This window comes from Hyperoodon ampullatus (assembly GCF_949752795.1).
Source record: "Hyperoodon ampullatus genome assembly, chromosome: 2".
In the NCBI taxonomy this organism is placed as follows: domain Eukaryota; kingdom Metazoa; phylum Chordata; class Mammalia; order Artiodactyla; family Ziphiidae; genus Hyperoodon; species Hyperoodon ampullatus.
In genome coordinates this window covers 23,798,648-23,824,192 of record NC_136915.1, presented here as the reverse complement: position 1 = coordinate 23,824,192, position 25,545 = coordinate 23,798,648, and the positions used below count along the sequence as shown (strand labels likewise).

At 37.4% G+C, this 25,545-nt stretch overlaps 1 protein-coding gene across 5 annotated transcripts in view; it reads right to left on the bottom strand.

Annotated features, from left to right (window-relative positions):
- EPB41 (erythrocyte membrane protein band 4.1) overlaps positions 1–25,545 on the bottom strand; it is a gene marked incomplete at both ends in the record, with an annotated part of 116,830 nt that overhangs the window by 18,174 nt on the left and 73,111 nt on the right. For all 5 annotated transcript variants that reach the window (XM_079698505.1, XM_079698508.1, XM_079698509.1 and 2 more), the window contains one exon: positions 5,360–5,488. In XM_079698505.1, coding sequence (XP_079554631.1) covers positions 5,360–5,488 — 129 coding nt within the window. The remainder of the gene's footprint in view (positions 1–5,359; positions 5,489–25,545) is intronic.

The window sequence follows — 25,545 nt, the reverse complement described above, 5'->3', positions numbered from 1 at the left end:
AGTAATCAAACTGGCAAAAATTAAAGACAAAGAAAAATTATTGAAAGCAGCAAGGGAAAAACGATAAATAACATACAAGTGAATTCCCATAAGGTTAACAGCTGATTTCTCAGCAGAAACTCTACAAGCCAGAAGGGAGTGGCATGATATACTTAAAGTGATGAAAGGGAAGAACCTACAACCAAGATTACCCAGCAAGGATCTCATTCAGATTCTATGGAGAAATCAAAACCTTTACACACAAGCAAAAGCTAAAAGAATTCAGCACCATCAAACCAGCTCTACAACAAATGCTAAAGGAACTTCTCTAAGTGGGAAACACAAGAGAAGAAAAGGACCTAAAAAAAAAAAAAACCCGAACAACTAAGAAAATGGTAATAGTAACATACATATCGATAATTACCTTAAACATGAATGGATTAAATGCTCCAAACAAAAGACACAGGCTTGCTGAATGGATACAAAAACAAGACCCATATATATGCTGTCTACAAGAGACCCACTTCAGACCTAGGGACACATACAGACTGAAAGTAAGGGGATGGAAAAAGATATTCCATGCAAATGGAAATCAAAAGAAAGCTGGAGTAGCAATACTCATATCAGATAAAATAGACTTTAAAATAAAGAATGTTACAAGAGACAAGGAAGGACACTACATAATGATCAAGGGATCAATCCAATAAGAAGATATAACAATTATAAATTTATATGCATCCAACATAGGAGCACCTCAATACATAAGGCAACTGCTAACAGGTATAAAAGAGGATATCAACAGTAAAACAATAATAGTGGGGGACTTTAACACCTCACTTACACCAATGGACAGATCATCCAAAATGAAAATTAATAAGGAAACACAAGCTTTATATGAAACAATAGACTAGATAGATTTAATTGATATTTATAGGACATTCCATCCAAAAACAGCAGATTACACTTTCTTCTCAAGTGTGCACAGGACATTCTCCAGGATAGATCATATCCTGGGTCACAAATCTAGCCTCGGTAAATTTAAGAAGATTGAAATCATATCAAGCATCTTTTCTGACCACAACAGTATGATATTAGAAATCAATTACAGGGAAAAAAACATAAAAAACACAAACACATGGAGGCTAAAAACTACGTTACTAAATAACCAAGAGATCACTGAAGAAATCCAAGAGGAAATCCAAAAATATCTAGAGACAAATGACAATGAAAACAAGTTTATAGCTATACAATCTATACAAGCCTACCTCAAGAAACAAGAAAAATCTCAAATAAACAATCTAACCTTACACCTAAAGGAACTAGAGAAAGAAGAACAAACAAAACCCAAAGTTAGTAGAAGGAAAGAAATCATAAAGATCAGAGCAGAAACAAATGAAATAGAAACAAAGAAAACAATAGCAAAGATCAATAAAACTAAAAGCTGGTTCTTTGAGAAGATAAACAAAATTGATAAACCATTAGCCAGACTCATCAAGAAAAAGAGGGAGAAGACTCAAATCAATAAAATTAGAAATGAAAAAGGAGAAGTTACAACAGACACTGCAGAAATACAAAGCATCCTAAGAGACTACTACAAGCACCTCTATGCCAATAAAATGGACAACCTGGAAGAAATGGACAAATTCTTAGAAAGGTATAACCTTCCAAGACTGAACCAGGAAGAAACAGAAACTATGAACAGACCAATCACAAGTAATGAAATTGAAACTGTGATTAAAAATCTTCCAACAAACAAAAGTCCAGGACCAGATGGCTTCACAGGTGAATTCTATCAAACATTTAGAGAAGAGCTAACACCCATCCTTCTCAAACTCTTCCAAAACACGGCAGAGGAAGGAAAACTCGCAAACTCATTCAATGAGGCCACCATCACCCTGATACCAAAACCAGACAAAGATACTACAAAAAAAGAAAATTACAGACCAATATCACTGATGAATATAGATGCAAAAATCCTCAACAAAATACCAGCAAACAGAATCCAACAACAAATTAAAAGGATCATACACCATGATCAAGTGGGATTTATCTCAGGGATGCAAGGATTCTTCAATATATGCAAATCAATCAATGTTATACACCATAGTAACAAACTGAAGAATAAAAACCATATGATCATCTCAATAGATGCAGGAAAAGCTTTTGACAAAATTCAACACCCATTTATGATAAAAACTCTCCAGAAAGTGGGCATAGGGGGAACCTACTTCAACATAATAAAGTCCATATATGACAAACTCACAGCAAACAGCATTCTCAATGGTGAAAAACTGAAAGCATTTCCTTTAAGATCAGGAACAAGACAAGGATGTCCACTCTCACCACTATTATTCAACAGAGTTTTGGAAGTCCTAGCCACGGCAATCAGAGAAGAAAAAGAAATAAAAGGAATACAAATTGGAAAAGAAGAAGTAAAACTGTCACTGTTTGCAGATAAAGAATCCTAAAGATGCCAGCAGAAAACTACTAGAGCTAATCAATGAATTTGGTAACGTTGCAGGATACAAAATTAATGCACAGAAATCTCTTGCATTCCTATACACTAATGATGAAAAATCTGAAAGAGAAATTAAGGAAACACTCCCATTTACCATTGCAACAAAAAGAATAAAATACCTAGGAATAAACCTACCTAGGGAGACAAAACACCTGTATGCAGAAAACTGTAAGACACTGATGAAAGAAATTAAAGATGATACCAACAGATGGAGAGATATACCATGTTCTTGGACTGGAAGAGTCAATATTATGAAAATGACTATACTACCCAAAGCAACATACAGATTTAATGCAATCCCTATCAAATTACCAATGGCATTTTTTACAGAACTAGAACAAAAAATCTTAAAATTTGTATGGAAACACAAAAGACCCTGAATAGCCAAAGCAGTCTTGAGGGTAAAAAATGGAGCTAGAGGAATCAGGCTCCCTGACTTCAGACTATACTACAAAGCTACAGTAATCAAGACAGTATGGTACTGGCACAAAAACAGAAACATAGATCAATGGAACAGGATAGAAAGCCCAGAGATAAAGCCACGCACCTATGGACAACTAATCTATGACAAAGGAGGCAAGGATATACAGTGGAGAAAAGACAACCTCTTCAATAAGTGGTGCTGGGAAAACTGGACAGCTACATGTAAAAGAATGAAATTAGAATACTCCCTAACACCATACACAAAAATAAACTCAAAATGGATTAGAGACCTAAATGTAAGACCGGGCACTATAAAACTCTTAGAGGAAAACATAGGAAGAACACTCTTTGACATAAATCACAGCAAGATCTTTTTTGATCCACCTCCTAGAGTAATGGAAGTAAAAACAAAAATAAACAAATGGGACCTAATGAAACTTAAAAACTTTTGCACAGCAAAGGAAACCATAAACAAGATGAAAAGACAACCCTCAGAATGGGAGAAAATATTCGCAAATGAATCATCGGACAAAGGATTAATCTCCAAAATATATAAACAGCTCATACAGCTCAATATTAAAAGAACAAACAACCCAATCCAAAAATGGGCAGAAGACCTAAATAGACATTTCTCCAAAGACATACAGATGGCCAAGAAGCACAGGAAAAGCTGCTCAACATCACTAATTATTAGAGAAATGCAAATCAAAACTACAATGAGGTATCACCTCACACCAGTTAGAATGGGCATCATCAGAAAATATACAAACAACAAATGCTGGAGAGGGTATGGAGAAAAGGGAACCCTCTTGCACTGTTGGTGGGAATGTAAATTGATACAGCCACTATGGAGAAGGGTATGGAGGTTCCTTAAAGAACTAAAAATAGAATTACCATATGACCCAGCAATCCCACTACTGGGCATATACCCAGAGAAGACCATAATTCAAAAAGACACATGCACCCCAATGTTCATTGCAGCACTATTTACAATAGGCAGGTCATAGAAGCAACCTAAATGCCCATTGACAGACGAATGGATAAAGAAGATGTGGTACATATATACAATGGAATATTACTCAGCAATAAAAGAGAAAGAAATTGGGTCATTTGTTGAGACGTGGATGCATCTAGAGACTGTAATACAGAGTGAAATAAGTCAGAAAGAGAAAAACAAATACCGTATATTAACGCATATATGTGGAACCTAGAAAATGGTACAGATGAACCAGTTTGCAGAGCAGAAATTGAGACACAGAAGTAGAGAAAAAAACGTATGGACACCAAGGTGGGAAAGCGGCATGGGGTGGGGGTGGGGGTGTGATGAACTGGGATATTGGGATTGACATGTATAGACCAATGTGTATAAAGTGGATGACTAATATGAAAAAAATATATATATATATATATATTAAAAAAAAAAAGAAAAACCACTCAACACAAGCAACCCGAGCTCATTCAAATTACTAACAATGAAGGAGAAATATTACTAAAAGTAGGAAGTAAACAAAAATTTTAAGTACTAAATTCTTACATGATTTTAAATTTAATTGTAATAAATTGGTTACAATTATTATAGCTGTTTCTTATTCACACTTTCAGGTGTGGTGCTCAAGTTGATTCCATACGGTACTGTATTTTATATAAGCTTTACAACAGAATCATGAAGTAGATACTAACATCATGCGGGTGGAGGTGGGGTGGGGGGGCATCAGGGCTCACAGACGTTCAACCACTTGTTTAAGTTAGCAAATGAAGAAGCTGGGACCTGGGGCTTCCCTGGTGGCACAGTGGTTAAGAATCCACCTGCTAATGCAGGGGACACGGGTTCGAGTCCTAGTCTGGGAAGATCCCACACGCCGCCCTGGTCCGGGAAGATCCCACATGCTGCGGAGCAACTAAGCCTGTGCGCCACAACTACTGAGCCTGCACTCTAGAGCCTGCGAGCCACAACTACTGAGCCCACGTGCTACAACTACTGAAGCCCACATGCCTAGAGCCTGTGCTCAGCAATGAGAGAGGCCACCACAATGAGAGGCCTGCGCACCATGGCAAGGAGGCGCCCCTGTTCACCACAACTATAGAGGGCCCGCGCACAGCAATGAAGACCCAACACAGCCAAAAATAATTAATTAAATAAATTTTTTAAAAAGCTGGGACCTGAACTCAGGTTTGTTTGACCCAAAGCCCGTGTTATCAACCATTACACTAGACTGCCTTCTCTAACTGAATTGGGTGGATATAAGCAATCAGATCCAAGGTAATGTTGTTTTCGAAAAAGTATTTTAGGACATCTTGAGATCAGTAATCTCTTCTGAAAAGAACTGCCCCAGAAAAGCCTAGCATTATTTGCAGCAAGTGATTAACAACCCTGTGAAGAAAGGTTATTTATCATGTTTACTGTAGTCTTTGGTTCTGAAACATCAAACTGTGTCCTACCTGGGCAGCCTCATAAGTGATGGTCTTGGTCTCGGTGTGGACTATAGGGACGTCTTTGGTTGGAATTTCACTTTTCACAGCATTGGCAGTGTCTGAGATGGTGACGGTCTGAGTCTTCACCAGCGGAGGCTGTGAAGCAGTAAAGAAACAGAGTTACCGGAGTCTTCTGAAGGCTGTGGAGAACTAACCTTCTGACATTGAGCTGATCAAAGTGATTGCTCTAATCAAGCAAAGGGCTAGCTCAATCTTTGCCCAAGACTTGGACACTATTCCAAAGTAGCCCTGACAAGGTGTCAAATCATGAAAGATATTAAAGAACAGCATTACTATAATCACTTTCATATGCTTAATGGAAAGCTATGATATCAGACAGTTACGATTGGTGATATAAAACACTTCAGACTGACCTTCAGAATTTGAATATAAAACTACTTGCCAAATAGCACTCACTTTGTTTGTCCTTGTGACTGTACCATTAAAATTAAGAAAATCAGCCACATTTCCTCCCCTATGTACAAATGGTACATGAAATAGCAGTGGCATTGGAACACATTACCCTGGAATTCATTAACTTCTTTCAAATCAATGTCAGACATTCACTTTGGAGTTATTGAAAAGAAACAGTATTTGGAAAACTGGAGAGAAAATAATCAGTTCTACCACCACCTGGTGATTAATCTTAGAATTTCAGAAGAATGAACATGAGCGAAATACCAAAGGTTTCTTGTCCATCAGCTCACCTTCTCCAAGACTATAAATCACCCTAAAACTACCATTTGATTGTGGTAAAGTTAAGTGGCCATCCACCTTAGCATAGAAGATTAGTACCTATAATCATGGAAGCTCCCGTGAGCGGGGTCAGTGGGAGTGGTGGGCTGTGCTATGTGGCTGCAATACACAAAAAATTATTTGGGGCCTGACTCCTTATTTAAAAAGTCAGTTACCCCTTGTAGTTAAGAGTATTTGCATTTTTTGAGCAGGGTCCCAGAACACTGAGGGCTCCTCATCACAGAAGTCTCAGAAATTCACCTCTTTACACAGCTCATACTTGAGCAAGGAAAAGAGGAACATACTTACACCAGCTTCATAAAGATAAACAGCTGGAGTTTACCCCCAAGAGTTTTGTTAAGTCAACAGGGGAGAGAGCATTTCTAGCCTTGGTGTTAGTGACTCTGAATAAATTTCCTTGTAGTAATCAAGGACTTCAATTTTATTCTGTAATTTTGAAAAAGAGCCAAGAGGCTACTACCCTCACCACTGCCGCCACCACCACCACCTCCTCCACAGAATAGATTCTGGCCCTCTCCCAAAGGGAGTCATTAGATCTGCACGACTGAATCAGTTACTACCTGGAAACTTCGAATGAAGGTGGGGAACTGGTTACCCACACGAGAGTCAAGAAATGATCCATTTTGCTCTCCAACAGGCTCTCCTGGTATAACATGTTCTTCACTACTCTCTGCTTCTTTTTCAGCAAGTTGCAGCTGAGAGGAAGCTGGTGATATTGAGGACTTTAAGGCACTGGCCTGTTCCTCCACTCCTACACATTCCCCACTTGGACCTCTTGACATTTCCTTAATATCAAGATAGCCAGTTGCCCCCTGCTCCTTCTCTTCTGTCTCCTTGCTGCTTATGGAGAGGGAGCCAAAGTCAAAGTTTTGTGGAGACTCCGACGGGGTAGTCATTTGGCTCTTACTAGGAATTACTGAATGCTTGGGGCCCTCCCATTCAGAGTCAGGGTTGGTAGATGGCCCCTTGGTCATGGCAGCCACCTCCTCTGTGCGAATGCCATTTATATTCTACAAATGAATGAACACATACAAAAGCAAGAAGATTAGGAATTTTGGGGGAATACAGTGAACTCTGAGAATCAACAATGATTTCTAAGAGGCCTCAAAAATATTAATACTGGGCTTCCCTGGTGGCGCAGTGGTTGAGAGTCCGCCTGCCGATGCAGGGGACACGGGTTTGTGCCCCGGTCCGGGAAGATCCCACATGCCGCAGAGCGGCTAGGCCTGTGAGCCATGGCCGCTAAGCCTGCGCGTCCGGAGCCTGTGCTCCGCAACGGGAGAGGCCACAACAGTGAGAGGCCCTCGTGCAGCAAAATCAAACAAACAAACAAACAAGCAAACAAACAAATAAATAAATAAATATTAATACTAATATAAACCAAGAATCTTAACTCTTGAGGTGGTCAAAAGGAAGAATTACTGTTCACTAAACATGTCAGCAGCTTAAATGATTCCAACCTCATTTTGGTCATATTTCTACAACATGGTTAATCTGAGAAACGATTTCGATGTGCCTCACATAGTACCAAGCACTTCGTATTACTATGGTCTTCTCTGTATAACACATACTCTTCATACTTAGAGGAGTCACTATTCCTAAATACCTAACTCATTACTATGCACAGGACACAATGCAATTTATGAGTCAATAAAACATATGCTTGAGGAGTCTGATCAGATTGAAAAATATTCCACATATCTCCAAGCCATATGTATCATCATGCTGGCCCATAATGGAGAAGCTAAAATCTAGACTTTGGTTGGCAGAGATATGGAAATTGAGTCCATCCAGCACAGACTTAATCCAATCATTGTCAAAGAATTAACTACACTATCAAAAATAGTGAAACATTTCTTTGTAAACAGAATAAATGCAACTGAGCAGCTGAGAAGTATTTCTCCACAGATGAATGACATATCTCCAACCCCTAAGAGAAATAAATCCTGGAAACACAGAGTTCCCTCCTGGGCTAAATGCCTCACATCACAGGGAAAATAGATCTAAAATAAGAACTTTCAAGAGAATGTGGATGAGAAGATAACATCACAGTAGACCTACTCCTAAAGTTTAAAGGAAGGTGCTGTGGGTGGAAGAAAAGTAGGAATTCACACTATTAGGAAAAGAATAGGAACCATTTGAGAAATGAATAATCTAACAGAAGCCAAATGTCAGGAAAATCTGCATATGCTCACCAGAGAGCTGTACATAAGCCACTTAGGTCTGAAATTTTGGTAAGATCAATTTACCATATTACATGCATGCCATAAAGGAACTTAACAGAAAAGGACTCTTTTAAAAAGGTGTTCCTGTGAGGGAAGGGATGTGGGAACAGATATATATGTATGACTGATTCACTTTGTTATAAAGCAGAAACTAATAAAAAAAAATAAATAAATCACACACACACACACACACACACACACACAAAAAAAAAAAGGTGTTCCTGGAGTAGATGACACACGCTTGGAGCAGCCTACACATTTTAGTGCTCAAATCACACTACACGTATTAGACTTCTTAAAAAATCGCTGCTGCTCCTTAAGCTGTAAACCAGCCTACATTTTGATGAATATAAACCAGTGGCCAAGAAAGGTAAGAAAAGATGCACTGCACTCAAGAACTCCAGGGCAAGCTTCTAGAAACAGTCAACTCAAGAGCATCTCAAAGTGGTACAAGTTGAACTCACATTAGGCAGGTCTTTCACTGACTGATCATGAATATTACTTAGGACATGAAAAGGTGGAATTGAGAGATGACAAGAGAAACTGTCTCTGTCTGCAGATGTATCAGAGATACATAAACTACTCTTGCTAAGAGTATATGAATTTCCTCATGTTTAAAATGAAAGTAATACTTGGTTTGGCTCACAGGGTTCTGAAGATCAAATACAATAATATATATGAAAGCATGTAAATTCTGTAATTGTCAATTACCATGTAGATTCACTTAATTCAATCAACATTACCTGAGCACCTATAATAGGCTAGGGTCTGGAGGACACTAGAATGAGTTTGTTGTTATGTTATTAACACACTGTACTACTTTCTAGGGCACTTATCTCACCATTTCTTTTGAGTCAGACAAGCTGCTATGGAGCTGCCCAAAAATAGACCAGCTGGTAATAAACAAACAGGCTTTCTCAAATTGCTATATGCTAGCTCTAGCGCTGTGAATAGCATATCCCCACCCACTCACATGGAGAGGCACTTCATGGCTTCTCCAAATAATTTTGTCACAACTGAGAAGGCTGATTAATAACCAGGAAAATACCTGAGATAATCAAGTAAGAGCTAATTTTATACCAGTCTGCTCAAGTGATAAGTAGTGGTCTGTCATCAAGAAGCCATTTGTGAATTAAACATTGCTTAGGCCAGCACCACCTGGCCTAAAGTTGCCTACTGCTGGGTAAAATTAGATAGAGCAATCATGTTTTTCAAAGCAGGAATAGAGGAGACCAAGGGTAAAAGCTGTAGCCACAGTAATATCAATTCAGCAAACATTTACTGATCACCTAATATGTATTAGTCACTGGAAATGAAAGGAAAACTGTTAACAGTTGGGTTGGATTACCACTTAGAGCACACTCACATATGGTCAAATCAGCCGCTCCAGTTGGCTCTGTTGTCCAGATCTCTTGGACAACACAGCCAACTACTTACTGGACACTGTCCCAGGCATATGGAACACAATATGTCCCAAACTAAACTCATCTGTTCCACTTTAATATCTCCCTTATCTGTCTATTCTTCTCTATTCCCACACTTACTATCTTCATTCAGGCTCTAATAGTGCCTCACCCCACTTACTACTAATGCCCTAAACAATTTTTCTTCTTTTCTTTCTTCCTTCCTTCTTTCTCACCTCAAACCTTCCCTGAACACATCCTCTATTCTGTCATGAAAATATTTATTTCTAAAATGAAACACTGAAAATTCCATTTTTCAGGTTAAAATCCTTCAGTGGTTCTTCATTGCCTTCTGGATAAAGTTCAGGTCCTTTATTAAGACATAGAAAATACTTTAAAATATGACTCCTACCTCTCTCTCCAGCTTCACCTTGCTATAACTCCACACACATCCTTCTCTCCATTAATTCAAGACAATTTGCAGTTCCTAGAACAGAGCATGCTTTCTTTTGTCTCTGTGCCTTTGTCAATATCGTATTGTTCCTTCTGCCTGCAAGTCCACACTCAGCTCAGGTCAGTTCTAGAAGTTTCCCCCGGCTGCCTAAAGTATATTTAGATACCATGCCTCTTTTGTTCCCATTGTACCCTGTCATTATTGGTTTACTCATCTGTCTTTTCCATTAGACTGATAAGAACTTGCTATGTTTCTTAGCTCTGTTATCTCTCTTGCACAGTTTTTGGCACATAATAGATGTTCAATAAAAACTTGTTGAAATTATACCAAATAAATCCAGGAGCCCTAAGAACTGCTTTGACTTGTGCTATTCAAAAACTAAAAAGGCTTGGGACTTCCCTGGTGGCACAGTGGTTAAGAATCCGCCTGCCAATTCAGGGGACAGCGGGGTTTGAGCCCTGGTACGGGAAGATCCCACATGCTGCAGAGCAACTAAGCCTGTGCGCCACAAGAACTGAGCTTGCGCTCTAGAGTCTGTGAGCCACAACTACTGAGCCCGCGTGCCACAACTACTGAAGCCTGCGCACCTAGAGCCCATGCTCCACAACAAGAGAAGACATCGCAATGAGAAGCCCACACACCGCAATGAAGAGTTAGCCCCCACTCGCCACAACTAGAGAAAGCCCACACGCATCAACGAAGACCCAAGGCAGCCAAAAATTAAAAATTAATGAATTAATTAAATTAATTTTTTTTAAAAACCAGAGATGCTCTTTCAAAAAAAAAAAAAACTGAAAAGGCTTGTTTACAAAGAACATAAGAAGTGGCCCACTTGACCAGACCAGCATTCTGGTCCAGCATTCTATCTCTTACATCAGTAAAATAAGAGGAAAACTAATAATATTGCATGTTCACCGTGTGACAGTCACTCTAACATGTTTTCTCATTTAATTTTTCACAACCTCACTATGAGGTAGTCACTATCTCTATTTTATAGATGAAGAAATGGAGAGGGTAAGCAAGTCAGACCTAGGAAGTGATGGAACCAGGGTTTAAACTAAGGTCAGTGTTCTATTCTAAAGCCCATTTCTTCCCAGAAAGTATCTCAAGTAGGCCCAAAGGACATGTCTTATTATGTTCAAAAGAATATACACTAAACCTGACTATTCTTTTGGGAAGCACAAAGTTGTCCAAAGTCCTCTTAGCAGAGTCTGGTTTTAGTGGCCAACACCATACTTTGAAATATAAGGAGAAGGCTGGAAAGCCAGAAGAAAAGATTGGGTCAAAAAGAAGATCTAAAATCCCCATGACATAAGACACCCACAATTTGGCATCTAACATGAGTGAGGAATTTTAACTGACAGTGCTGTGCCTTTGGCTATGACCATCGGCATGGACCACTGGATTATATAAGATTCTGCACAGCTGCATATACCAAATTGGCCTGGAAAATTTAAAGGGATCTTCTCAAGGATATGAATAAATATATGACTGCGTCTGCACCACCCACAGTGACAGATAAAATTGAGATCTGATGTGTTGCTTGTCTGGCCTGATGCAGGATCTATAAGAAGGATGCTACAAAAGAAAGACCAGTTGCCTGTATAAAGTACCACAAGGCTGTCTAGTTGGTTTCAAGAATATGAGAAGGGGGACTTCCCTGGTGGCGTAGTGGTTAAGAATCTGCCTGCCAATTCAGCGGACACGGGTTCGATCCCTGGTCTGGGAAGATCCCACATGCCGCGGAGCAACTAAGCCCGTGCATCACAACTACTGAGCCTGTGCTCTAGAGCCCGTGAGCCACAACTACTGAGCCCGTGTGCCACAACTACTGAAGCCCACACGCTCTAGGGCCCGTGCTCTGCAACAAAGAGAAGCCACTGCAATGAGAAGCCCGTGCACCGCAACAAAAGAGTAGCCCCCGCTCGCCACAACTAGAGAAAGCCTGTGCTCAGCAATGAAGACCCAAGGCAGCCAAAAATTAATTAATTAGTTAATTATTTAATAAAAGAATATGAGAAGGAAGAATGTTAGACCAATATTTAAGTGAGCAGGAATATCATTTGATTGAAAATTCTCAATTTTACTTTAAAAGTCAGTGGTTCCTGCTAAGTATGATAATTCAGAAATCAAGAGATATTTTTTTCCCTAAAGGCTTTCTCTTGAAAATGACTTATTCAAATGGATTATGTCACAGGATCATCAAACCCTGAGTATGTATGTGACTTTGTGAGTTATAAATAACCTCTCCCTTGACTTAGGGATTACAGATATTAAGAGCAGGATATGGGTGTTTTATAGGTATTTTGCTGCTACTCCATTAAATGCAATCCAGAGTCTTTCGTTTTAGGTTATTTTTGAAGGAAGGGATTTATATATTTGAAGGGACTATTGAGAGAATTACAGTTATATTGACAAGACTCTCTTATCCTATAAGCAACACAATGAAAATAAATCCTGAAAATCTTTCTAAAATTTTGCTACATAAGCAAGAGCCATATAAGTTTTTTTCTGGAGGGCCTATGTGGTAATTTTCCCCACACACATTTTGTCCTTGTTCCTTGCTTAATGAAGTCCAATTTTACCTTTAGCTGGCAATAGGAAAACAATTCCTTTCTCTGTTAAAAAAAAAAAAGAAAAGGAACCTGCTATTGTCTCATTTTATCTTCCTATACATTAAAATGCTGGGTAGGCAGTTAAGGACCAAATGAAGAACAGTAGCTCTTTCCCTGCCAACCTTGTCATATGATTTCAGGGTCATACTTTCATTTCAGGACCATGATTAAGTTGTTGGAATAAGGGAAGAAGGCAAAAATGCTAACTTCAAAGACTAAATCCCCCTCTTAATAATACGCTATGTTTTATTTCTTACCAATTTAAAAATTATATTTTCCAATGTGTGTAATTATATACATGAAAAAGATGTCAAGGTATACTAAAATATCAGTAGGGGTAGGATTGCAAATAATTTAATTTCTTTCTTTGTGTTTTTCTGTATTTCCCAACCTTTTTAAAATGAATATGCATTACCTTTGTAATAAAAATGCTATTAAATAATTTTTCTTATGCAGGCTTTTACACTGGTTTCATAATGAAGTGATCTGTAAAACCCGAAGAGTCTGGTAAACAATTTATGAAGGAAGTGCTGATAAATCCTTAATATCCTCCAAGCCTTTGAAAACAGTTAAAAATAAACCTTAATGGTTTCCTAAATGAAAAAGTAGTTAATGGAAAGAATGATAAGAAATGTCAGTAACTGGTAAATAGTATAAAAATTCTCTTTTATATGGAGAATATAATATAAAACTGTAGTAATTTAGTGAGTGGATTTTGAAAATCAAAGTCAAGGAGGATGGACAATCTGTCTGAGTGGAGAATAAATAGCTCAAATTTAAGGTGTAGCTTCATTACATTTTGTTTAATGCTTTCTGATTTAGAAATGGCAGGGATATTCTCAGCAATATGACTAAAAATATGGTTGTATCTGTGAGTTGTCACAGAGTTTCTGTGAATTTCTTATTAGACATCTGCTTCTGAAACAGTAAAGACACTTAAGGAAAATTACCACTCTCTTGCCAAAGTCATGATAGCAACTGGGAATATAAAATATTAAAGTATCCAAGACCTGATTTGAACATTAACTCTAGATTAGTGATATAGACTATAGATAAATACTATCATACTTCACATCAGAATGCTTTATATTTCTTGCGTGTGTGTGGTTTTTTGTCTGTTTGTTTTGGCTGAGTGCCCTACACCGCAGGCTGAGACCTTCTTTTACTGAAATTAAGTAGAAGACAGCAGAATGAGATGACCAAATTCAATAAATCTTTGTTTAATTGCCACCTCAGAAGAGAATCCTCTTTTAGGTGCTTTTGAGATAAATAAAAGAAGGCAGTGATCCATTTTCCAGGGTACTTAGATTTAGCTGAATGAAGGTATTAACAATGATATGTACAGATAGCAGTTAAATACATCTGCATAAAAAACTCAGGGCTGTGTGGTGGTTGGGCAATGGTGGAACCCTGGGGAGAAAGCAAACTTTTATCAGAGCTGGTCAGTAAGCTTAATTACAGTGTCTTGTTATTTTTTGTGCCTTCTCAGGTATTATAACACTACACTAAACACTGAAATAAGCCAGTCAACAATGTTACTGAGTCCACCATTAGCAGAATTAGACAGCTGACAGAACAATTTTAAAAGAAGGAAGAAAATACAGTGATATCAGTTACAAAGCTAACTTCTAATGAGAGTCTTGGAATCAATATATGTTTAATATTAAGTTTTCAGAAAAACCCTTTCCGTTCATATTCTACTCAGTATTTTCAAAGATCTATTTTTAGAATACCTGTGAAAATTTTATCATCATATATATATGCATGTTTAAACAGACATTATAGACAAATTAATAAATATGGGTTTTCTTACTTGCTGAAATTATATAAGACAAAGTTTAAGAGAAGGGCAATTAACATGCTAAGGTGACATTTTATTTTATCAAAATGACTAAATTGAGAAGCAGGAAACACAAATGATGATTGCAAAAGAATTTTCTTAGTTTGGCCAGACCAAAATACAAATTCTCGCACTAAATTACATAAATATCCTGTCTTAACCCACTTTACCAGTGCCATCTTAAATAGTCTCAAACATTCCCTTCCAAATCAGTCAGAGTTTCACTTTTACATAAATATACTTAGAGGCTCGAGCACAGAAAACCAAAAATACTTTCTTTGATGAAGAACAAATAATTATTAGAATTATAAAAGGTCATTTGGTTTGATGACGAGGTGTTTTGGGTTTGTTTGCTTTTGGACACCAATCTAATTTTCCTCAGACCTGGTACTTGAGGTTTGATTTAATTAATGGGAATTTGAACTATTGATCTATTTAAATATCCCCAATAAATATGTAAAGGAAACAACTATTTTCTTCTAAAAAATTCAATTCTTTTTATTGAATGATTTTTAAACCAGGAACCAGATTATCCCCAAGGCCAAACAAAAGCCCTGAGACTCTCTGTCTCAACAATAGGAAAGACCTCATTTCTTATTCCCATCTTCTGGTTCCTACAGACAGAAAGATCCTATTTCAGGTTCTGGGACATTCTGTGAAACAACCTGAGGGATTTAAGGCAAGTTAAGGGCAGTCCAGTATTAATAAATCAACTCATTAGTGGTTTGGAGATCTTAGAGCACCATTGTTAATACCTAGCTTTATAAGTCATTAGAGCCTCACAAATTCCAACCCTCTCCTTAATTCACTTTCTGTAACTTTCATCACATTTTCACTTTGGGACTAAGTGACTTAGGATATAGCTGTGTCATAACAGAATATCACTGGACTGAAACATGAAAGACCTGGATTTAGCTCCAGTTCTCTCACTTAAAAACTGCCTGTTCTTAAGTAGGTCCCTGAGCCGCTTTGAGACTCAATTTTATCACATAAAGCAAGAACATCACTACCGGGGCTTCCCTGGTGGCGCAGTGGTTGAGAGTCCGCCTGCCGATGCAGGGGACTGCGGGTTCGTGCCCCGGTCTGGGAGGATCCCACATGCCGTGGAGCGGCTGGGCCCGTGAGCCATGGCCGCTGGGCCTGCGCGTCTGGAGCCTGTGCTCCGCAACGGGAGAGGCCACAGCAGTGAGAGGCCCGCGTACTGCCAAAAAAAAAACAAACCATATATATATATATATATATATATATATATATATATATATATATATATATATACATAGTATAAAGACAAATAATATCTAGTATTTGCTTAGCACCTCAGTTTGAACACTCTGCACAGTTAACCCTCACAGTAGACATATCAGGTAGGTAGTGGTGTCAGCAGAAGGTGGCAGTGGGATTAAGGCGGAGGGGTGTGCACAGACACACATACACCCACAGAGCACATTACCCTTGCTTTGCAAACCCCGTAAGAAATGCTTTGTACTTCACATGCCCATAGAACCAGCAGGAATCGAGGTTATCTTGCTAAGCACAGAAGGAAGATACCCAGCAGAAGAGTCCGGCTCCTGGTTCTTAACTAAAGTAAATGATAAATATTACAGTCACTTAAATTATCAAGATGTATTTAAATAATACCCCCAAATGGTCTGCAACATGCAAACTAAAAAATGTAGTAGACTCCAATCCTGATAAGATCAGTTAATTGCGAGTGCTCTGTTTCCACATACTTCTAACAAAACATGGCAAGTTTATGTCTCAGCAAAGAATGGCTTTAAGTGCCTTGGGAAAAAGCTCTAAAAAGCGAAACACATGTCTTTATACATTTACTATATTATCGATATTTGTAATCTTATTCCTATTTTGAAAAATTAATAATATCGGCGTTTCCCTTGGTTATAAAATAACGCTAACCTGGAGATTTTTTTTTGTTTTTTAATTTGTTAAGTTAAAACAAATGCTTTTAAAGGGGCACTTGCAATAAGAGATAAATCAGATGTGGTAATGGCTTCTTTTGTAAAAGCCATGTGTAAACGGCACATAAAGATGACAGGTCAAGCAGCAGTAGCCCATTCTTCAGCCGAAAAAGGAAACAAACAAAGAAAGGAGAACAAAACTTACCAAAAAGAAAAACATCCCCTGGCCCCTCCACCCCCAAAACCTTCATAAATAATAGTTTTGATACACTTTCAGTGGAAAACTCAGGTCAACTGGCAGTTTAGAAAAGGACATTAGAATCACAAGTGCTCAAGATGGGGATAAACTAACAACAGAGTAACCACGTGGCTAGCAAAAGACGATTTTAAAATTCTATCTTTCCTCTCTAGTGTGTCATTCTTAATCATGCAATATATTTCTCTTCAGTCTAAATTTTCTCTCTTGGCTATATCTTCCCCTACTTTTTTTTTTTTTTTTTAAATAAAGTTGCTATGCTACTGGTCTCTGGCTAGAAGTACATCCTTATAGTACTCACTAGCTTCTCCACAAAACTTGAGTCATTTTCATTGTCCATTGCTATTCTCTGGCATATAAAAATTACATCTGGATAAAGGAGCTTACTTAGGAAGACACTGGCCTTTATTAAATTACGGTTGGTAAAACTGCCTATTGTAGGAAAATCAAAATCATTCTATAATGCAGCCTTTTACAAATGCCAGCAAATGGAATTTGCCAATGACAATTATCCTTCAAACAGTTTTCATCATTTCTTAAATAGTGCTGTTATTAGATTATCCCCAGAATAGGTGAATGTAAAAGCAAACAGCTGTAAAATCAGTGCCTGATGCAAAATTTTAACTATTAAATAATAGAAAATTTTGCCTTAACACTGCACTCACCAGCAAGGACTCCACAGATCAAATGAGTGTTCTCAAACCTGAATACAGCTATAGAAATCAAAGTGACTGAGCATATATGAAAGGTTATACTAAACATGTCTAGGAGACCAGACATGACCAGTCAAGTTTATTTCATTATACTAAGAAGGGTTGAGTTGAAGAGATGGAGATGGAAAGGAAGGGGCTATAAACAGCACAAAAACTCTGATCATTTAGTATGGAACACAATTAAATACACTTGGCAGGATTTCTCAGAAGTCCCAATTCCAAAAATGATTAAAGCCATAATAAGCACTTAAGGAAAATATTATACCCCAATTTGATATCTAGAAAATAGCACCTTGATTCCACAGGACTATATACAACAGAAAACGATGACTAGATATTAATTAGCTGTGTCTTCTCTTCCCAAAAAATCCTATAATAGTGAAATGGTTTTCCATGTTAACATTTTCAATAAATTCCAAAAAGGAATGTGGCTTTGGAGAAACACTACAAAATTTTGTATTACTCAGACATGGCAACAAGGTACATACTTTGTGCTAGTAAACAGACCACTTCAAATTGTGGAGTGTTGGTTTTAAGTAATCACCTGGATGATACAATAGAATCTAGAACTGTGAGAGTAAGATAAAAGGTTCACCAAGGTGAAGTAAGAGATTAAGCAGTGGACCTTCTGTTAATTCCACATTATAGGAGCAGCTCTCCTCACGCCCGCATTTCCACACCCACGCCATCCTCACTCTTCAATATGATCAGAGAGGCATTAATAACTACTAATTTGTAGAGTGCTTCTTTTTAAAACAAAACAAAAAAAGACAAATTCAGCATATTAAAAATGCTTCTAACAGATGTGACAATTACATGTGTTGTAGTGACTGATTACGTGGGTTAGAAAAAAATTATTTTTAAAACTTCGTATAATAAGTCAAATAGTTCCAAAGCTGATTTAAAAGTGAACGCATGTGAATAAGTTATCTCTGTTTTAGGACTGAGCATAAGACAATTACTGGGCTGCACAGAAGAGTGAAAATATGGGAAAAACAAGAAAATTTTCCTAGAAAGACTGGCTGACAATATCTCTTGCTGATCTGCTGAAGCAGAGGTTCCTTCCTCCCCTTTTTTTGGTAGTGGGTCTGTCTATGTGCAGCATTACTGACTCATTTCCTTAATGATGAGTAGCAACCAGAATCAGATTTGCAATAAGATTTATTCGTAATAATTTTACATATTAACAAAGCAAATAACATGAGAAAAATATCAAAGAAAATGTTCCAAAAAGAAAAGTTCTTAGCAGATTTCTTTAGGTTTAAATATCTTGCTCAACTGCTAATGGATAAACAATTTATTCAACCGTGTATCATAGCTAAAGGATCCTGGACCAGGGGGAAAGGAACATAGATTTAGGAATGTGTTAGAAAGCACCTCCCAAAGCTAATTACAGATCAAGGAATCCTTCAGAACACAACAACTAGGGAGCAAAGACACCTCCAAAAGCATATAACTTTATTTTATTCTGACTTCTTGGTAAATACTGCCCAAATCAGCCCTGAAGTAGGGAACTCCTCTCAGAGAAATCTTTACTTTGAAAGAGGAACCCTTCTAAAATGTTTCCCTTAGATACCCAACCTTAAACTTATACACTATGGTGTACCAAAAATTTAGAGTGAAAATCATTTCCCTTTCTTTACCATGTTCATTAGATATCTCTAAAACCCGGCTAAAGAGAAGGTGAATTTGGGAACTGTTTCTTTATTCCTTAGGGGGAGATAGAGGCAGGCCCTTAAAAACCAAAAAGAACAAAGAGGTTAGCTGGATTTGTCGCTGAACATGTTAAGAGCACAGTTAACACAGAACAATTTGGAAACTGACAGAGGCAGGCGTGTTGTGGTGGTAAAGATATTTTAGATTATCGTTCAGGTGTACCCTGGCTGCCAGATAAATAGGAATGAGTGCCTTGTCTTTTGTTTTCCATTTCTAATCATAAACAAGACCAAAAACACTTCAACACTGAACGAAGATGTTAAGATTGTGACTACAACTCTTTGAAACAGTACAAAGTCAGAAAATCTAACTGATCAGTTCTCTATCTCTCTAGACCTATGTCGGGGGTCAGCAGCCTACAGCCAGAAGCCAAATCCAGCCCTTTCCTTGCTTCTGTACAGCTATGAGCTAAGAATGGTTTTACATTTTTAAATGGTTGGGAAAGAAATAGAAAAATATTTAGTGACACATACAAATTATATGAAACTCAGATTTCAGTGTCCACAAATAAAGTTTGACTGGAACATATTCATGTTTCTTTGTTTATTTATTGTCAATGCTGCTTTCACTCTACAATGGCAACATTGAGTACTTTTGACAGAGACTATATGGACTGCAAAGCCTAAAATATTTATTATCTGGTCCTTTACAGAAAAAGTTTGTCAACCCCTGGTCTATCTGACATACAAAACTCTGGATACCACAAGAGTTTGATACATTTGGTATTTTTATATCATATAAAACACAAGACAAATGTATCAAACTGCTCTCTGAAATGTATTTTAGATAAATGCAAAATGTCAAATAACAGGTTCTCTTCATGGTATCACACTCCAAGATGTATTTACACATATAAACAAGTACCCTGGTCTCGATAATACATTCTATAGTGAAAATAGTTGATTATTACTGTGGTAAATGGATAAGAGCTTTTAATTGAATCAAATTACAAGACATTAACAAGAGAGACTGACACCTGTCATAGATTCTTTGAATAAACCAAGGACCATACTACAGGATTAATAGGAGAGACAGTGGCTTCTGGACCATATATGGGGTTTTTGGGCTACCTGCATGTACTGACTGGGCACGGGGTGATAAGTTTGGCACAAACTTGTGTCCTAATATAAGAGATTCTAAGTGAAGTTAGACTTTATCCGTTACCATGTTACTAATTATTTAATTCAATTTAACAAATATTAATTATTCATTATATATCTGAGATACAAAGGTATCTTTGGCAAAAAAAGATAGATAAAACAAGGCTTCAAACCTCTGAGAATCTCAGTTTTGAGGAGACAGGCAAAACTAAAAGAGATGGGTTAACATTTCAAATTTTTAATATCACTTTTTCTAGTGGGGCTCTAAGTCAAAATCAGAATGTTAAACAGAGAGTAAGTTTCCATAACTGTATCACATCAAAGTGGTATAAATCAAATCACGTGAGGGCTATTATAGAGGATGTAAAGGTTAGCCAGGCTGTCAGAGAAGGCAAGCAAACTTAGAATGCAGGCTCTGGTGGTATGCTGCTTCAGGATATAATGGCAATACAATCTTGTCAACAGATTCTGGGCTACAAGAAGTTTCCAAAGCTACAAAACTATCCCACCCCTCCCCCCCAACTCCTTTATCTAAAAAACAAACAAAAAACCCCAAGTGCCTGTGTGATCTATGAAGAAGCTAGGATTTCCAGGAATTCCAAAATGTTCTTTTAGAGAGGGCAAGTCATTGGGAAGGGACGTAAAACTGAATAAACCATAGGGAAGCAACCAATGGGCAACGGAGCCAGAAAGAAAACAGCTGATAAAACAAGAAAAGCTAGAAAAAGAAAGGAAGAAAGCAGAGGGATAACATGCTAGGAGGAAGACTGGGACAGAACTGGATATCAGATGGTAAGTTATCTGAGGGCAAGAACTGTGACTAATTGCAACATGAGAGTAACTTTTAACTATGGTGAAGACCTTATAATGTGGAAGATAGAAAATTCTTCAGAATGCCTCCATTTAGAACCAAGAAGTGAAAGCTACAGGGAAACAGACTTTGACTTAATACATGAATGATTAATATCTAAAAATCTGGGATGTCGAAAAGACATAATGTGCTGTATCTTGGGAGATGTTTAATCACAGGCTGGGAGACCACTTGGTCTCTGAATCTCTAAATGATACTGTACAGAAGAATCAAGCATTGGAAGGGAGAAGAGTTGGATTGGGGGCCTATCCAATCCTAAAATTCTGATAATCCTGCCTCTTTGCAACCCATCCCTGCAATACATTGATTGCCCTAGAGGGCAATGAATAAAGAATGGATAGCAGTAACCATGTTTTTCCTTTCATTCTTATTCTCTGTGTTTTGTTGAGATAGGATTCTATACATATGGAGACTCTTCTTTAAAGAGACAGAATTAAACTGCAACCTTTATTGATTTGGGGGACCTGAAAAGATAGTTGGGAATCTATGCCTTCCCACCTCCTTTAATCTTTAAGATTAGATTTATTCTGTTATTTACCCCAAACAGGATTTTGACTATGATAAAGGGGAGGGCTACCCTCTAGGATATCAATCACAAAAGATTAGAAAAGCATTCCTAATGTAGATGTTTCCTCAACAATCTGTCATCTGTACATTTGGTAAGGCTATTATTAAAGTTATTTAGCTTTCAGCCTTTATTTCTGATCTGTGGGAGTAATAAACTTTCTCTTCTCTTTATTTTTCAAGTTCTAGTATGAAAGGAATTTCGTTTACAAAATGAAATACTCCATGAATTTGTAATTGCTGATCACAGCTACCTCTCTTCCTGTTCCAGCCTAACTTTATATGGCTTTCTTACTTTAACAACAACTTCTTAACCATTTCAGGTGTCCATTCCTAAGGTCCACACCAACATGTTTCTTTTTGCATCATGTTCTGATGCAGTAAAAAGGAGATCCAAGGGCATGAGGGATAACAGTAGCAGAAATGAGCCAGGCTTACTGATACTATTCCCTACAGTGTAGAGGAGGCAGATGGAGTTATCCCACAGATAAGAATAAGGAGTTGTCTCCATTTCTACTACCAAAATTACAAGCAACAGGGCTCATTTGAGTGCAGTGAAAAAAAGCAAAACTTCTATGTGTAATAGAAACAATATAATAGTCTTCTGCAATGTGATAGAGAATGCTGTAAAAAAAGTTTGGGATTTTATAATTTCTATGAAGACGAACAGAAGAGAAGGAAACTCGGTAGAAAAGTTCTATATATCTTTACTATGCTCAATACTCTTGGCAAGAAAAAAGCAACAATGAGAAAGTGTCTCATATTATTTTTGAATTTTCTGTCTTCCTTTTGTAAATGCATGATCACTAGGTAAAGCCTAAATATAAATTTTGATTGGTAATGCCTTCAAAAAATAACCAAACCTCTAATGCGTAGGATGTCTTATATGCTTTTCTATAGGAAATATTACAGTAGTGACTTAGGAATGTAGGAAGAAGTGAATTGGCTTATATCCACAGAAATTTCACAGTAAAACTTACAATAATATCTAACAGAAAGAAATGTACTAGGATCTAGGATGGCAACAAAATCTAGTCCACAGATAGTCACTAGTCTCATGTTAGTCAACAGAGTCAATATCTTCTCCCTTCAAAACTTTTACCAAAGATATAAACAAGTAGTAGAATTGACCCATGCAAACTGAATCTCCTTCATAATCCATGCATTAGCATAAGAATATGGCTAAAAGATAGGCCAAGAATATAGAGGCTGGATTTATCTTCAAGTATGGTCCACTCTAAAATACCATATGGGTAAGATGAATTGCTTAAGAGTACAAGGAATTTTTAACTTTAGTAGTTTTAAGTGTTTGGTCAAATATCAGAGTAGATGGACATCAACACAGCTATTTAATTGCTTACTTTTATTTTTAAAAATCCAGGAAGTTAATGTGTTTGTTTTTTTAATTTCCAGTCCCCAAAAGACCAAGAATTTAATGACAACCAGAGCTTCTGGTTCCTGGAACATGTTACAGATTCATTCTCATGAGGTAGGTTTGTCTCTACATTACTAGGTGGAAATCTGGGCACCAAGTAGTTAAGTGAACTTCTCAGAGTCACCCTAGAAATGACTAATAACAAAACCAAGGCAAAAACTCCAGACTTTTTACTGGTCTGTATTGATATCTTTAGTCCAAATTGTTTTTCACTCATCAACCTGCTGTTAAGAAGCTGAACCAGGGTAAAACCAACACACAGTTATTTGGATCTGTCTCTGGTACCAAGAATGAAATGAGATGTGAGAGTGAAACCAAGACTATTTACAGCTTTATGTTATACATATTGGCAGCAGTGTAAAATATTTTTCCTCTGAGGCTTCCCTGGTGGCGCAGTGGTTGAGAGTCTGCCTGCCGATGCAGCGGACACAGGTTCATGCCCTGGTCCGGGAAGATCCCACATGCCGCGGAGCGGCTGGGCCCGTGAGCCATGGCCGCTGAGCCTGCGCGTCCGGAGCCTGTGCTCCGCAACGGGAGAGGCCACAACAGTGAGAGACCCGCATACCGCAAAAAAAAAATTTTTTTTCCTCTGATAACTGTGATGGGCATATATTTTGAGCCTGCATCGGCCAGCTTATTAGTCCAATACGAAGTATCAGCCCTTCCCCTCTCAACCATTCTCACCCTATTAACAGAAGAAAGGGCCTCTCCTTTGATCATCAGTAAGGACCTCTGAGGGCTCCTGCTGCACTTCAGAAAACCCAAAAGTATTGTTGGCTTACGCTAGACTTTTAATGGACTTGAAGTAACTCCAGTACAAAGGGAAACAAAACTCAAGGGGACAGTTACAATAATAATTAATAAAATGCTATGTACATGGACGAAAACTGGAAATATTATCTGAAACAGTTATAAAAGTATCAACAAAATCCTAAGATTATTTCCTTTTTAGTTTCTTGAAAAAAATTCAAAAGAATCTAACCAATGCCATAGTTCTGCATTTCATAAGGAAAGCTCTCATATCTCTATTTCACAGATAAAGGGGAGTACTGATGATGAGCACTTTCTGTGTTAAAGAATGGTTCTGCAATATTTCAGGTTAATTTGAGGTCTCTTTTTTCTTATTATGAGTGAATCAATAAATATGCTTAATTACAAAATATTTCTTATCAACAGACATAGCCTGTGACATGAAAGATATACTCATACCAGATTTTAAATTTTAACCTGCTTCTCACTTCTTTCCCATCTTTTTGGATAGCCTATAATAACAGAGTAGCAGTTTTCAGGAAATACCAGAGAATTATTTCTACATGTCTCCAGAGAAGATAGAATAATAATAGTGGGTGTTGAAGGACAAAAGATTCTTGGCTTTAGGGTTCTCTTTTTTTGCTCTAAGACACCGTCATCTTAAAAACAAAAGGTCTTGTTTAGAAGTTACATCAGCTGGAAGTGTTGAGAAGTAAAGTGCAATAATCTCAGTTTGATAACTCTATGAACTCAGATTTCAAAACAAATATTTGAGACAACATTAACCAAATCATCCATATTGGTACATTCAAACGCCATAAAAAGCAAGCTACATGCAAGATTTCATTAATACTGAGGGGGGAAAAAAAAACAGGTTAGGTATCCGAGTTGTGATGTGAAGAGAGAATACACACATATTTACTTCAAGTAAGACTTAAAAATCAACATGCAAACAGAAGACACATACTTGTCACGACAGAACCTTAGCTCACAAGGCCATCAATGAAAAACAATTGATTTCAACACACATGTAAGAATAAACAAGTCCAAAGTTTATCAGAAAAACAAAAATATATCGATATCTATTTTAAGCTTATCATAATGGCTAAATATTGCTTCTAGCAATATAATTACTTAACTCATAAAGAAGTAACACAGTATTTTAATTCAGAGAAGGGTATGTTTATGTACAGACCTTAAAGAAATTTGTTATTCCAGGACTTTTAAAGATGGGCAGAGTAGTCTGGAAAATTCAGCCCTGGCTGGAGGCTAAAGGGCACCAGCACCATTTTCCTTAAACCATCAACATTATACTTGTGAAAAATGCATTTAACCTTTGCAGATCTCTTCTATACACCAGGCAGGATAAAGTTGTTTGTCCCTATACGTCTCAGAAATACACATAAGAAGGCCACAGAAGTCAAAAGCCCTTTTCCAAAAAAGGCCTTTGTGTATATTGGTTTGATATATCAAGAAAAGGAGTGGTTATAGATTCACAGATTAAAATGTATCATTTTAAGGCTTTTGAAAGGTTAGCAA